Source organism: Cotesia glomerata, linkage group LG2, assembly GCF_020080835.1.
Source record: "Cotesia glomerata isolate CgM1 linkage group LG2, MPM_Cglom_v2.3, whole genome shotgun sequence".
Lineage (NCBI taxonomy): Eukaryota > Metazoa > Arthropoda > Insecta > Hymenoptera > Braconidae > Cotesia > Cotesia glomerata.
Window position 1 is genome coordinate 2,222,317 of NC_058159.1, and position 14,008 is coordinate 2,236,324.

A 14,008-nucleotide genomic window follows, 5' to 3' on the forward strand; every position below is an offset into this window, starting at 1 on the left:
AATTAAAAAAAATTGCTTCCAAATAATTTTCTCGATTCAAGATTTTTCTTTGGATCAATTTAATGTTTTTATTACCGTTTATTTAGTTTATCTGTCATACATGATTCATATATGAATATGTAATAATATATTTTTGCCTTAGTCTAATTTAAAAATCTTACTATAACATAACTCGTTGGCTATTATTCACGGTTCGCTTTCGACAATTGCTAAACTTTTAAATGATATTGATCTTAATGAGACTCTGACTAGAAATTTAGTCCTCGTCCTGCAAAATTACACCGTGACACAGTTAATCTCCAGTTGGATCTTTTTTAAATCTGCATTGCATCACTAAATTAACTTGTGTATATAAAATCCAATAATGAAAAGTTTGGTATCAAGTTTAACGAGACCCGGAGTGAATAAACTGGTGTTATATATCACAGATCTACTTCATCGTCTACTTTTCTATTAACTATAAAAGGTGTTTTACGTCATAGTCGCGATGACAAGCCTTACAGAATTCAATGGTTATAATATCGAGATTCTATTCTCTCGAATCGAACGAGCTTGCGAAACTTAAACTTGCAACTTACGGAATGTACCAAAACTTGTACGACGAGCGATCAACGATGAACGACGGAACAGGATCTAACCGGGGAAAATCACGACCAAGAGCAAGACCAATTCTCGAAGAACAAGTTCAGTTGAGGAGAAGCGCAAGAGGAAGAGGAAAATAACTAAATGAAAGATGAAAAGTTTCACGAATTGTTGTCAAGCAGGATCTTGAATACCCTGTCAGTAGTCGCTAGTTTTAAAGATTTTTCATCCCTTTTTATCTTCTATTTTTTATTCTAATTCACCCGACTCTCCTTCTTGATACCAGGGGCGGTGATCACTTAGGAATAAGTAGTATATAAAAGAACAAATCAACTTATTTTTATCTTGCTTTATTTGACTTGTTTTTCCTTTATTTTCCAGGGCTCACTCAACAGCCGGAGTACCATGATCGTGATAGCATTTCAACTGAGAAGTTTAAGCGCCTCGAAGATTTCGATGAACCGACGTAAGAATTTTATGTTTTTTGTTGTATACTTTTTTGGCTGGATTATATTGTTATCACGTGCTTGTATGTTATTATACTTGAGAAAATTATTTTTTTAATCGGTAACTAGACTCGCTGCTAAAAAAGTTTCTCGGAATTACTGTTCGGAAAAACTTTGATAATCTTCTGATGTTCTCTTGCTAGAAATCACGAACAGATTAATGTTTTTGTAGTATATAAAAAAAAAATAGAGTACACAGAAAGAAAAATTTATTGGCTGGAGAACGAAATTCTTGGCTCAAGAAAATTTTCGGGTGCCTGAAGGAAGACCGAAGTTGTGTTGGCCGAAGTAAAAATTTTTCGAGAAATTCTATTCTTGGTGGAAGTCATTTTTTCTTAATTCAAATTATCATAAATATTTGATACAATAAATTTTTATATTTGATCGAGATTTTTAGATAATTTAGGGAAGCAGCGCTGCTTACTTCAGCTGAGAAAAAAATTTTCTCACATTGAGAAAATTTTTCTTCTGAATATTTGATACCCATTTTATATTATTTTAGCATGCAATTATACATATTGAAAGAAAAAAAATGATGAAATATTATTTGATCTTTCCATTTGACATGTTAGCCAATAAAAATATTAATGAAAATTTACTTCTATCTTTATAATTAATTTTTTGGAGCAAGAGAGAAATTTTCTCAAGACAAGAAAATTTACTTCTATCAAGAACTTAATTTTTTTGAGCAAGAGGCTGAATTTTCTCAAAACAACAAGATTTTCTTGACAAATAAATTTTCTTGGATCAAAATACGTATTTCTTAAAGCAAGAGAATTAATTTTGTTGAAATTTCTTGTGTCAAAAAAATTTTTTTTTCGCTCACGAAAATAATTAGGAAGAAAAACATTTTTTTGGCTCAAGTGAACCTTTTTTTCTGTGTATTATTGACGGATTTTATTTTGATAGGGAAATTTTTAAGTTTGCCAATTTAAAAATTTTTTGTTTTAATTCAAGAGGTCTAAAAATTATTGTTTCCCTCAAAAATTCTCCCTTTTAATCCAAGTTAATTTTGTTTTTTTAGTGTAAAATTTTAGGGAATTAATTAAACTATTTGGTATGATAATATTTTAATAGTAGTATGTTACTCAGACTTAGAGCTTCTATGGTATAATTACTGCTGCAATTATTCTAACAATCGTATGCTAATTTTTAGTAGTTTTCTGCTTTGAGTAATAAAATGTTTGAAAGCAATTTTTGATAAATTACTTTTACTAAATGCAATCAATTACTATAAATGATTGTAAATAAATTTTTAATTACAGTATTTTAAAATTGCAATAAAAAAAAATTTTTTTGATATTTTTTTAAATTACCAATTAAAAAAATTTTTCTGCTTTACTAAAATCATAAATATTTTAAAATTAATTTTTTCAGTTAAAGATTTTTTTCCTTTGAGTAATTTTAATTTTTTTATCAGTGTAAATTGTAATTAAAACTATTATTTTCTCTCCGTATTAAATTCAATATAATTTTAAAATAAATAATCTAAATATTGTAGATGGAAGTTAATTCTGTCAGACGAAAAGAGAATAAAGCTAAAAAATGACACTAATAAATACATAGACGTAGTAATTAAAAATTATACGGTAACACCTCGGAAAATAATAATAATGGACAGGATCCAGCCGGGTGAGTGCATAATTTATGTATTTAGTTATTTTTATATCTGAAAGTAAATTAAAAACATAATGAAAATTGGGTTTAGTCGGTTCAGAAGCACAAGACAAGATCAAAAAGAAGTCTCGAATGAGAAATCATAAAAAATCCCGGGGGAAAATCCGGCGTTTGAAGAAGGGTAGGAAAAAAATCTACTCTGATGAATTGAAAAGGAAAAACTACCAGAGGATTTTCAAATCCGTCGATATTAAAAATTACGATGATGAAAATTTCGAGCAGCAACTGCTTAAGAATTTGCACCTGCAAGTTATCAATTCCAGGAGCTCTATCATATCTAATTACGATCAATTAAAAAATAATACTTATGATGATAATTTAAATGGTGATAATAATATTGATATTAATGTTAATAAGTCGATGATTAAAAGTGAAACTTTAGCGAATAATTCAAATGGGGACGTATCCTGTATGGAAGGTAAATTTATTCCAGCGCCAGTTGTTCCTCACGCTCTTATTAAATATGTTAAGTAAGTTTTTAATTAATATTCGGCAGTATGTTTATAATTTATTAGTAATAAATAATTAATAAGTTATTGTAATTAAAACACTGTCCGATAACAAAGGTCGTCAAAACCACACGCGGAATATTTGGAGGCAAATTATGAGTGCGCTGAGGGCTTTTTGTTGTCGTCAAATACAACAAGACTGTTGTGCAAAAACCGACAATGGATCGGAGCCTCGGCACCTTCATGTACACCCAAGAATAATAATAACTACCGTGAAATATGCTCCCGTTCATCTTGTGATCAGATTTGCAAGCAAGTCGACAATAAACCTACTTGTTTTTGTTACGAGGGCTTTTATCTTCAGGACAATAAGTGCATTGGTACGGATGCCTTTTACCTAAAACACTATATTTATTTTTTTATTTTACTCTTCGTACACTTTTTTATTTATCAATTGTCTTATTAATTCAAAATTTTTTTTTTTTATTATACTGGCGAATTTTTTTTTCGTTATATTTTAGATAAAATTTTTTATTTCTTCTAATTCTTAATTATTGCACGCCTCATAAGCGAAGCAGACGAGGTTGTGCTCTACACTCGCCTTACAAAAATCAAGCGATTTCTTGAACTAAAATTGTCTCTATTTATTTTCTATCGCACTTGTAGAACAATATTTACATATAAATGTAATGGAAAAAAACTAGTTTCAACACTTATGACATTTTTAAAAGACATTTTGCTTTTTAAATAAATAAAAAAAATGTTTAAAAAAATTATTCCGTGAACATCCGGCTGTCAAATGTATATATGAAAACTGGCGTGGTCACGATAACTGCCAAAAAACTTAACTGATCAAGTCCATTTATTTTTTATACGCTTCAGTATGATTTAAAACTAATTCCTTTCGAAGATCGCGGTCTAATTCAATGTAATTTATTTATAATTAGCAATAAACTAAAAATCCACTAATCGTTTGGATATCTATATCTATGTAAATAAGGTTCGTTTACAATTTCTTTTCTTTTCTGGGTGGACAATGGCGCAAAAGACTTAAAAGTATTTTTTGTATTTTATTTTAATTAATTTTATTATGGAAAATGAGAATATGAGGCGTGCATTTTTAGATTTTCCAAACTTTTTTTATTTTCAGTCAATGAAAAAAATTTAAGAATCCTTCACGGAGTTTTTTTTTCGTTAATAATATACATAAAATTTATCTCGGAGTTAATTTTACTACAGAGTAATTAAATCAATTGAAAATTACTCTAGATTAACTTAAGAAAATTTTTTACAGTGCAATTATCAGCAAGACATTAAATTTTTATTTATTAAAAATAAATTTCTTTAAAAAATAATTTTATTTTTACGGTATGTTTTTTTTTATAAGTATTTAATTTATTAAAAAAAATTAATTATTTTTAAATTAAAATTGTTTAATGGACTCATCACAGAGCAAAATAAAATTTTTAGATATTAACGAATGTGAAAACGCGAATGGAGACTGTCAATACGAGTGTGTGAATACTCCAGGTAGTTATCGATGCGAGTGTCCGCAAGGGATGAAATATGCACGAGACAAGTCTCACTGTGAAGGTAAAACAATTTTAATCCCCGAATTTTGAAGGAAACAAGAGAAGAGAAAGAGAATTGTACATATTTTATTGGGGTGATAAATTATTTAAAGATTTGAATGAGTGCTTGGAGAACAACGGACGGGGGCCGTGTCAAGATAGCTGTCAAAACTTGGAGCCAGGATACTCGTGTGGGTGCGAAGGCCTGCCGGGCACGATCCTTTCAACTGACAATCATACGTGCGGTAATGCGAGTCCTTGCGCGATAAACAATGCAGGATGCTCTCATACTTGTCTTTCAACAAAGGGAAGAGTTTTTTGTCTTTGTCCCGATGGATTTATGTTGCAAGACGACTGGAAAACTTGTCAAGGTTATTTACTATTTATTTTATTCTATTTCAATAAAAATGTTACAATTTTTTTGTATAAATTTGTAATTATGTATTGAAAGTCTGAAATTTATGTCCTCTAATTATTTATAAGAGGTTTAAATTTGTTGCAGACATTGATGAGTGCGCGGTTCCGGATCTGCAAAACGAAGTTTGCAAATTCGGGTGCATAAATACACCAGGCTCTTACCGGTGCGCTCAACAGGACGAACTTAATGATCAGCCAGCTGATGAGAAAATTGATCCGTGTCCCAAAGGGTATCATGAATCTACGAGATCAACCTGTGTTGGTAAATTTATTTCAGGCCAATGATTATATTAATTTTTTAATTATAAACTTTTGATATTTATTTTGTATTTCCTATCTTTTGAAATATTACTTTGAATCTTTAATTAAATTTTATTCATCAATTTTAATTGTTATTTTATTATTTCAGATTATAATTACTACAATTAAACTTCTGTTGGTACATTAACCTCTGGTTCAAATGACAAAGTATTGATTTTTTTTATTATTTTATTAATTTAAAGTATTGAAACATTTCTAATAATAGTTATAAAAAAAAATTAATTATCCCGTTGATTAAAATTTAATGCTTATTTTTTTTCCTATCAAACTCCAAAAATATATAGAAAAAATATTATTATTATTATTATTATTATTATTATTATTATTATTTATTATTATTATTATTATTATTACAGAGCATTATTATTGTAAGCCAACTTTCCCGATCCAAATGATAGTAGACTAATTCAATTTTCATTTATTAACTATTTTTACCACACTATTATCGGTATGAGCACTCATACCATCCTCGGGTGAATATATCCAATAATTAAAAATTTTTTTAAGACAATTTTAGTTAAGATTAAGTAAAGATAATATTTTGTTACTCAGTGAAACTTTTCGGTTACCGAAAAAATAATTCGGAACGCTCAGACCAGGGCTCGAACTTGGATTATTATTATTATTATTATTATTATTATTATTATTATTATTATTATTTTTATTATTATTATTATGATGATAAAAATTTGTTTTTAATTTAACAGGCGAGACCATCTTTTTCTCGCTTTGCTCTCACGGAGTTCAACGGAACTATCTCTGTCGCACTCCCAACAGCAGAGCAATTGCAGTTTCAATTGGTTTCACGAAACGAATGAAATTTTTGAAAAAAACGCTTTGTGGTAAAATAGTTTATTAAATTATCTATTATCTCTAAAAACGTTTTTTCAAAATTTCCATTCGTTTCGCTAAGCCGATTGAAACTGCAATCACTGGTCTCGGCTGTTAAACTAAGGAAATTTCTACACGGAAAAAAGTAAGCTGCAATAAACAATAGTCGATTTATAAAAAATAATGATCAAGTGGAAAAAATTACCATTTCAAACAGTAAAATCGTGATTTTAACAATCACTTTATAATATTTATTATTTAAATGCTACAATTTATTATTTACATGGAAGAAAATACTATTTCAAACAGAAATATTCGCTATGTAAAAGTCGAAAATGTTAAAGTATAATAATTAAGAATTTTGACTTTGATATTTATCATTTCGTACCTAAAAAATGATCGCATGATATGTAAAAAATATAAACTACAGTTACTAAATTTCTATACAAGCAACGTCAATATTTACACAGTAAAATGGTAAATTTTAAAAGCAACACTAAAAATCAAACTATAATTATTGATTTGCTTGGACTGGTAAAATATATATTTTAAGAGTAGAATTTTTACTGTTTCAAATGTTAAATTCTCCGAGTGCGAGACTTTCCCCTTTTCCTCATAGTATAGACTATATATTAAAACGGCAATTTTTACTGTTTGAAACTGTAATTTTTTAAGATGAGAAAGTCGTTATTCACTATAGTGACAGCTACTAATCACATTTTCGATATTAAATTGTAGCTTTTACACTTTCTACATTAAGTTTTGTAATATTTACATTTGTGCAACCCGGATGTCCGCTGTACTGTTTAAAACCATAAAAAATTAACCGGAATCCGAGTGAATGTTAGTTTACTTTTTTCCGTGTGCGTGAAATATTTTAAGGCCCAATATTCTCCGTCAGTACTTACCTTTCCCAAAGCACCCCCACTTGACAAGGGTAGCGTAATTTCAAGCGAACAGAAGGTATTCCAACAAAACCCTTCGACCTAACATCACGTGGTTTTGACAAGTCTTTTTGTTCCAACCCTTCTCCCAAAAATTTAATTATAATTATTATTTATGCTGATACTCTCTCATACGCTCACTTATTAAATTCAGGACTATTAAAAATTTTTTCTCCTCACAGCTCGACGAAAAATAAATTACATATAATTTCATTAAAATTCACAAAAAATCAAGTTTATTTCTTTAATTAAATTCCTACATCAGAAAAAAAATTTTTTTAATTGACCGTTCTTAAAAGCAATTTTTTTCCGTCATATTTTTTTGACAAAAAAACATTTATTACAGAGTTTATAGTGGATTAAATAGACTTTTTTATTTATTTAATGTTTATAAGAGAAAAAATTTTCGATAGCAAGAAAATTCAAGTGATTTATGATGTAATAATGGAGAGCCTAGAGTTGAGGTTTGTTGAGAAATTGAACAAAGATTATTGTAGCTGATGGTTAGACGACTAAGCGTCGAATGTAATAATGGGGAAGAAGAAAAATCAGTTGTGTGGAAAAAGCTTTGTCAGAAAATTCGGTTGTTATTTTTACTTTATTTTATTCCATTTCTTTTTATTCGCGAGTCTGCCGACGATTACAGTGACAGTAACAGTTTGTATTGGAAGAGATTCAATTGAAAGCCGGTTAAATAAAATAAAATAAAATAAAGAATTTAATTTAGCACCAAAAAATGGTGAAAGTATTTAAATGAATAGACAAACAAATAGATAAATAAAATGTAAATAAAAATAAAATTAACTAAATCTTTTGTTTAGACGTAAACGAATAGAATGAGCAAGAGGCGGGTGAAAAAATTTAATTAACGGTGAATCTTTTGTTTAGATGTAAACGAGTGCGAGGACAACAACGGAGGATGCAGTGAAGTCTGTGAGAACACCAATGGCAGTTATTTTTGCGCCTGCAACGGTGATGAACGGATTTTATCGCCTGATGGAAAATCGTGCACGGGTAAGTGCCCTCCTGGCTAGTCTGCTGCCCGAACGTGAAGGTTATTACGAGCACAAATTATTTTAATAGTCTCTCCAGTAACTGCATTAAACAGATTGTCTTCAAATACGCTTTCGATGATACACTTGATAATTTAATTCCCTTTTAATTTCTATTTTACCCCAATTATTCCATAAATTTATCGTCCAGCGCGATCTTTTTTTATATTATTAAATTTTTACTTTATACGGGAAATTTTAATTTATATGGAAAATTTAATTGAAAGAATTTGTTTGAAATTCCAATGAAATTTGATTATTTTTTGGTGAAACAAATTTTTTTTTATTCAAAAATTACGTCAAAGGCAAAAAGTTTTATTAAAAATAAATACTTTGTCAGTGCGATGGAAAAATTTGAATTATTCATTATTAACAATTTATTTATATTTAATTTTTTTATTTTTTTTTTTTTTTTTTTAAGTGTAACTTTTTAAATTTACACAATTTTGCGACAATAATAAAGGATAAAAACTAAAATTAGTTGATTTAGAATTTTTATGATCATTGATGTGAAATTAGTTTTAAAACGCGATTTTTTTCAGCAAAAGCCGCCTTTTTTCATTCTCTAAACTAAACGATCAATAAAATCGGAACAAATTGATGCCGAGAGATTAGAAAAAAAAAAGTTTGAGTAAAGAGTAAGCTTTTAAATTAAATGATCTCATAGAAGCTATAAAATTTTTTACCGCTGATGAAACTTACTCCAAAGAAAATGAAATTCTGTAAATTACCTTTCCGAAAATTCGTCTATTTATTGTAAAAAACAAGTCTGACAGTGTTGAAATACGGTCGCTGTCCTTGGGACGAAACCAATTTGTTTACCGCAAATAGTCCACCTGAAATAGTGTTTTAAAGTAGATTAATAGTCATTGAAACTTGAAGAGCATAAAAAGTTTAAACTTTTCGTCCCAATACTTAAGATTTTTTAAATTATCTATATTATTAAGAGAGTAAGAAAAATTTTGTGTCCCGGATAGTCATATGATAAAATCGGTTTTTTTAGTGAAATTTAGTGTCATTGCAAAGGTCTTGATTTTAATTTATGCCTTTTCAAGGTTTCATATCATTCTCACCGATAGTCAATTTATTATGATAAGTAATTAGGCTACATTTGAAAATGCTCTATCTCTAGATACATAATTAAAAAATGACCTTGTATCTTTAGAACTATTGACATTTTTAAAGATATAAGCTCATCCCGATGTTACACTCATCGAGACCTTTCATTTGAGTACCCACATCAATTTTTCATATATTTTATATATGTATATATGAAAATATATAAAAAATGCATGTGGGTATTCAAATGAAAGCTCTTGATGAGTGTAACATCTGGATGAGCTTATAATTTTTAAAATGTCAATAATTAAGAAATGGCAATGTATCGTATCAACTAATGACATTTTTAAAAATATAAGCTCACCCCGACATTACACTCATCGAGACCTTTCATTTGAGTACCCACATCAATTTTTCATATATTTTATATATTTATATATATGTATATATGAAAAATATTTTAAAATGCATGTAGGTACTCAAATGAAAGGTCTTGATTATTGTAACATCGGGATGAGCTTATATCTTTAAAAATGTCAATAATTAAGAACTGACCTTGTATCTTGTGAACTATTGACATTTTTAAAGATATAAGCTCATCCAGATGTTACACTCATCAAAAGCTTTCATTTGAGTACCTACATGCATTTTAAAATATTTTTCATATATACATATATATAAATATATAAAATATATGAAAAATATATCAAAATGCGTGTGGGTACTCAAATGAAAGCTCTTGATGAATGTACCATCGGAATGAGCTTATATCTTTAAAAATGTCAATATTTAAGAAATTATTGTGCAATTTAACAAAAGTCATTATTTAGTGACTGCAAGGTCGCTAGTTTTCTTTAAATTGCTACTAAAATAAATAAAAATATTTTTTTGCAGACATAAACGAAGTATCGTGCTCGTCTTTGGATGTACCAAAAAGAGGATCGTTAATCTGTTCACGTCAGTCATCCCATAGTGTGTGGTCAGCACACAAAGCACTTAATAATCTGCCGGGTACTAAATGCTCCTTGAGATGTCCACGAGGGTATTATATCCTCGGAGAATACGAGCTCACGTGTCGTCAAAATGGAAACTGGGACGGCATTAAGACCGGGCAGTGTACCAGTAAGTGTCTAGTCGCTTTGCACCAACTTCTTCATTTAATTACCACTTCTCTTATATTAATACTTGTACTTATCCTTGTACTTATTACTTTTACTATACTATATAATAGCCTTGCTATTAATTATAAAGAAAAAAAAATAAGATCTTGACTAATATAAGTGATTAAATTTCTAGAGTGCCCGACCGACATAAGGACAATCGAAGAAGAAATGTTCATAAAAATAAACCAGCCGACAACGAGCGTGGTGTTTAATCAGCAAATACAACCGCAGAAACAGAAGCGAGTGCGTTTAGCTGTAAATTTGGACCGCGGGCTTCACAAAATAATTTTCTTTAAAAATCCGTCTTCATCTTTGGCTTCCTCTTCATCGACTACCAACGTATACTCAAACTGTTCAATCCACACAAATATTAAAGGTTAACTAAACATGAATATTGAAACTTTAGTAATTTACATCAATTTAACGTTTAATTAAAACATTCCATCTCAGTACAATTTAATTCTGCTCAACTTGGTCACAAACTGCTTCTAATTACATCCTCTATATTTCTCATTTTACAAATTTGATATATAAATATATGATGGAGTATTTATTTACTTAAGAAGGTAATTCGAGATTAGGAGTCCACTTAATTTGAAATGATTGAATTACTAATTCAATTATTATTATTTCTAGCAACTTTGTCACTATGTGACTGCCGTAACTCGTGAACTATAAATAAATAAAATTTTGCTTTATTAAATGATGACTTTAGTTAAATTGAACTGTACTTTTTTAACTACTGTCGTTTCTAAAGATATAAGCTCATTTCGATGTTACACTCAACAAGAGCTTTCATTTGAGTACCCACATGCATTTTGATATATTTTTCATATATTTATATATATATAAATATATAAAATATATGAAAAATTGATGTGGGTACTCAAATGAAAGGTCTCGAAGAGTGTAACATCGGGATGAGCTTATACCTTTAAAAATGTCATTAATTAAAAAATTATATTGTATTTTGTCAACTGATGATATATTTTTAAAGAATAAGCTCATCATGATGTTACACTCATCAAGAGCTTTCATTTGAGTACCCACATGCATTTTGATATATTTTTCATATATACATATATATATAATATTTATAAATATATGATGTATATGAAAAATTGATGTGGGTACTCAAATGAAAGGTCTCGATGAGTGTAACATCGGGATGAGCTTATATCTTTAAAAATGTCATTAATTAAAAAATTATATTGTATTTTGTCAACTTATGATATATTTTTAAAAATATAAGCTCATCATGATGTTATACTCATCGAGACCTTTCATTTGAGTACCCACATGACATTTTTTTATATATTTTATATATATATGGTATTTGTGAAATATATAAATATATAAAATATATGAAAAATTGATGTGGGTACTCAAATGAAAGGTCTTGATGAGTGTAACATCGGGACGAGCTTATATCGTAAAAAATGTCAATAGTTCACAAGATACAAGATCATTTCTTAATTACGTATCTAGAGATAGAGCATTTCCGGATTATTATTATTTTGTTTTAATAAAAAAAATTAACTAATATAAAATTATTGATTAATAATTATACTGGTATTTTTGACTATATTTATGTTCCAGATGGCGAGTCACCAAAAATATATAATTGCCCTAACAATAACAACAGTCCATTAATGAAATGGAGCAAAGAAGTATCCGCAGATAGTATTGAAATCACTTACATCAATAATGAGGTAATGTAAATTCACTATATCACATTTTATATATTTAAATTTATATTCATCATTAACTCCGATAATAACAACAGTAATAGCGGAAATTAATTTCGATAATGAAATAAAGAAAAAAAAATGATAAATTTACCTGGCGGAAATTACGCGCGATAAATTTTCTTAGCAAAAAAATAAACACCCGTCAAGTTTATCGACATGAAAAAGCTTTTTTCGCTTTCAATGTATTTATGTATATATAGATATATTTATAATATTTATTTGTTCGCTTAGTATAATAGAATAAAAATAATTAATATGCTAGCGGGATTTATGTTGTTATCGAGCGTTTCACCCGGGAGTTATTCAGTTATTTAATTACGCGACCGTTAAATAGAATGGCATTTGTGTTCCCGGTGATGTATATCCATATCCATAAATTAATAGCTAAGATCGATCTATATATAGATATACCATGTTGTGAGCAATAAATGTTCCAAATTAATGAGCATTTCTCTAATGCCCACAGAGCCTTGATGAAAGGTCCTTTGATATTGACTGGAATACCACTTACAAGCCAATTGACGAGGATACTTGGTCATCTAATTGCACCTTTAATGTTATTATTAGTACTGAATAGTTTTCATTTTCTTAAATTTAATTACTGATAATAATTTGATAATTATTAATTTAAAAAATGGCTTTGTTCATTACAATTTTTTTTTTTATAATTCAATAATTTCTACATTTTAATTTTTTTAAATTGAAAGATCTATTGAATTAAAATACATGATCAAGAGTAAAAAAATGGAACTTGATTCTGTATTGAAGATATTAATTACCGTCGAACAATTGATGCGCATGCGCATTAAAAAATTTTGTTTTATCTTAAAAACTCGAGCGATATGTTCAATGATAAAGATTATTATTAATTCTATAAAAATATAAGAATTTTAATTAAAAATTTTTAATTACTCATAATTAAAATCAATAACTGGCAAATTAAAAATACTTATGATATATTGCCTTATTAATGCAAAAAAAACATATGAAAACTATTTCAATTTTATTTCACAAATTTCTGACTAAAATTTGAAAAAAAAAATCAAAATGTCAAAATTAACAACAAAAAAAATTTTCTTAACCAGAAATTCAAAGGTTCAATTTTTTTTTTAACGAAAAGTTAGAAAATTGAAATAAAAAATTTTTTTTTCATTTTTTCTACGGATGTATTCACTATAAAAATATAAGAATTTTAATTGAAAACTTTAATTACTTAAAATTAAAATTAATAACTGCCAAATTGAAAATAATTATGGTATACCGCTTTATTAATACAAAAAGAAGATATGAAACAAATATCAATTTTATTTCCCAAATTTCTGACTATAAAATTAAAAAAAAAATCAAAACGTCAAAATTGATAAAAAAAAATTTTATAAAAATCTAACTGAACTCAATACTTTTTCTAATTATCCAAAATTTTAATTTTCTTAACCAGAAATTCAAAAGTTCAATTTTTTAAACAAAAAGTCAGAAAATTTGAATAAAAAATTTTTTTTCTTAGCCAAAAAAAGAGTGTAAGACAGAAAAAAAATTTTTTTTATTTTTTCTACGGATTTATACACTTCACATTTTCAATTTGATCAGAAAAAAAATTTATATGCACTTTTTTGGCATTAAAAACGCGATAAAATCCTTAATTATTGAACCAGTATTAAATAAAAAAAAAAAAAGGCCATTTACTT

The 14,008-nt window shown here is 27.9% G+C and overlaps 1 protein-coding gene across 2 annotated transcripts in view; it reads left to right on the plus strand.

Annotated features, from left to right (window-relative positions):
- The window catches only part of LOC123259165 (matrilin-2), a 35,372-nt gene extending 22,421 nt beyond the window's left edge, over positions 1-12,951 (plus strand). For both annotated transcript variants that reach the window (XM_044719463.1, XM_044719462.1), the window contains exons 2-13: positions 964-1,048; positions 2,590-2,720; positions 2,797-3,235; positions 3,332-3,594; positions 4,685-4,807; positions 4,899-5,156; positions 5,288-5,464; positions 8,187-8,312; positions 10,304-10,531; positions 10,706-10,948; positions 12,172-12,284; positions 12,790-12,951. In XM_044719463.1, coding sequence (XP_044575398.1) covers positions 2,702-2,720; positions 2,797-3,235; positions 3,332-3,594; positions 4,685-4,807; positions 4,899-5,156; positions 5,288-5,464; positions 8,187-8,312; positions 10,304-10,531; positions 10,706-10,948; positions 12,172-12,284; positions 12,790-12,900 — 2,100 coding nt within the window. In that variant the 5' untranslated portion in view covers positions 964-1,048; positions 2,590-2,701 and the 3' untranslated portion in view covers positions 12,901-12,951. The remainder of the gene's footprint in view (positions 1-963; positions 1,049-2,589; positions 2,721-2,796; positions 3,236-3,331; positions 3,595-4,684; positions 4,808-4,898; positions 5,157-5,287; positions 5,465-8,186; positions 8,313-10,303; positions 10,532-10,705; positions 10,949-12,171; positions 12,285-12,789) is intronic.
- The last annotated feature ends 1,057 nt before the right edge of the window (positions 12,952-14,008 follow it).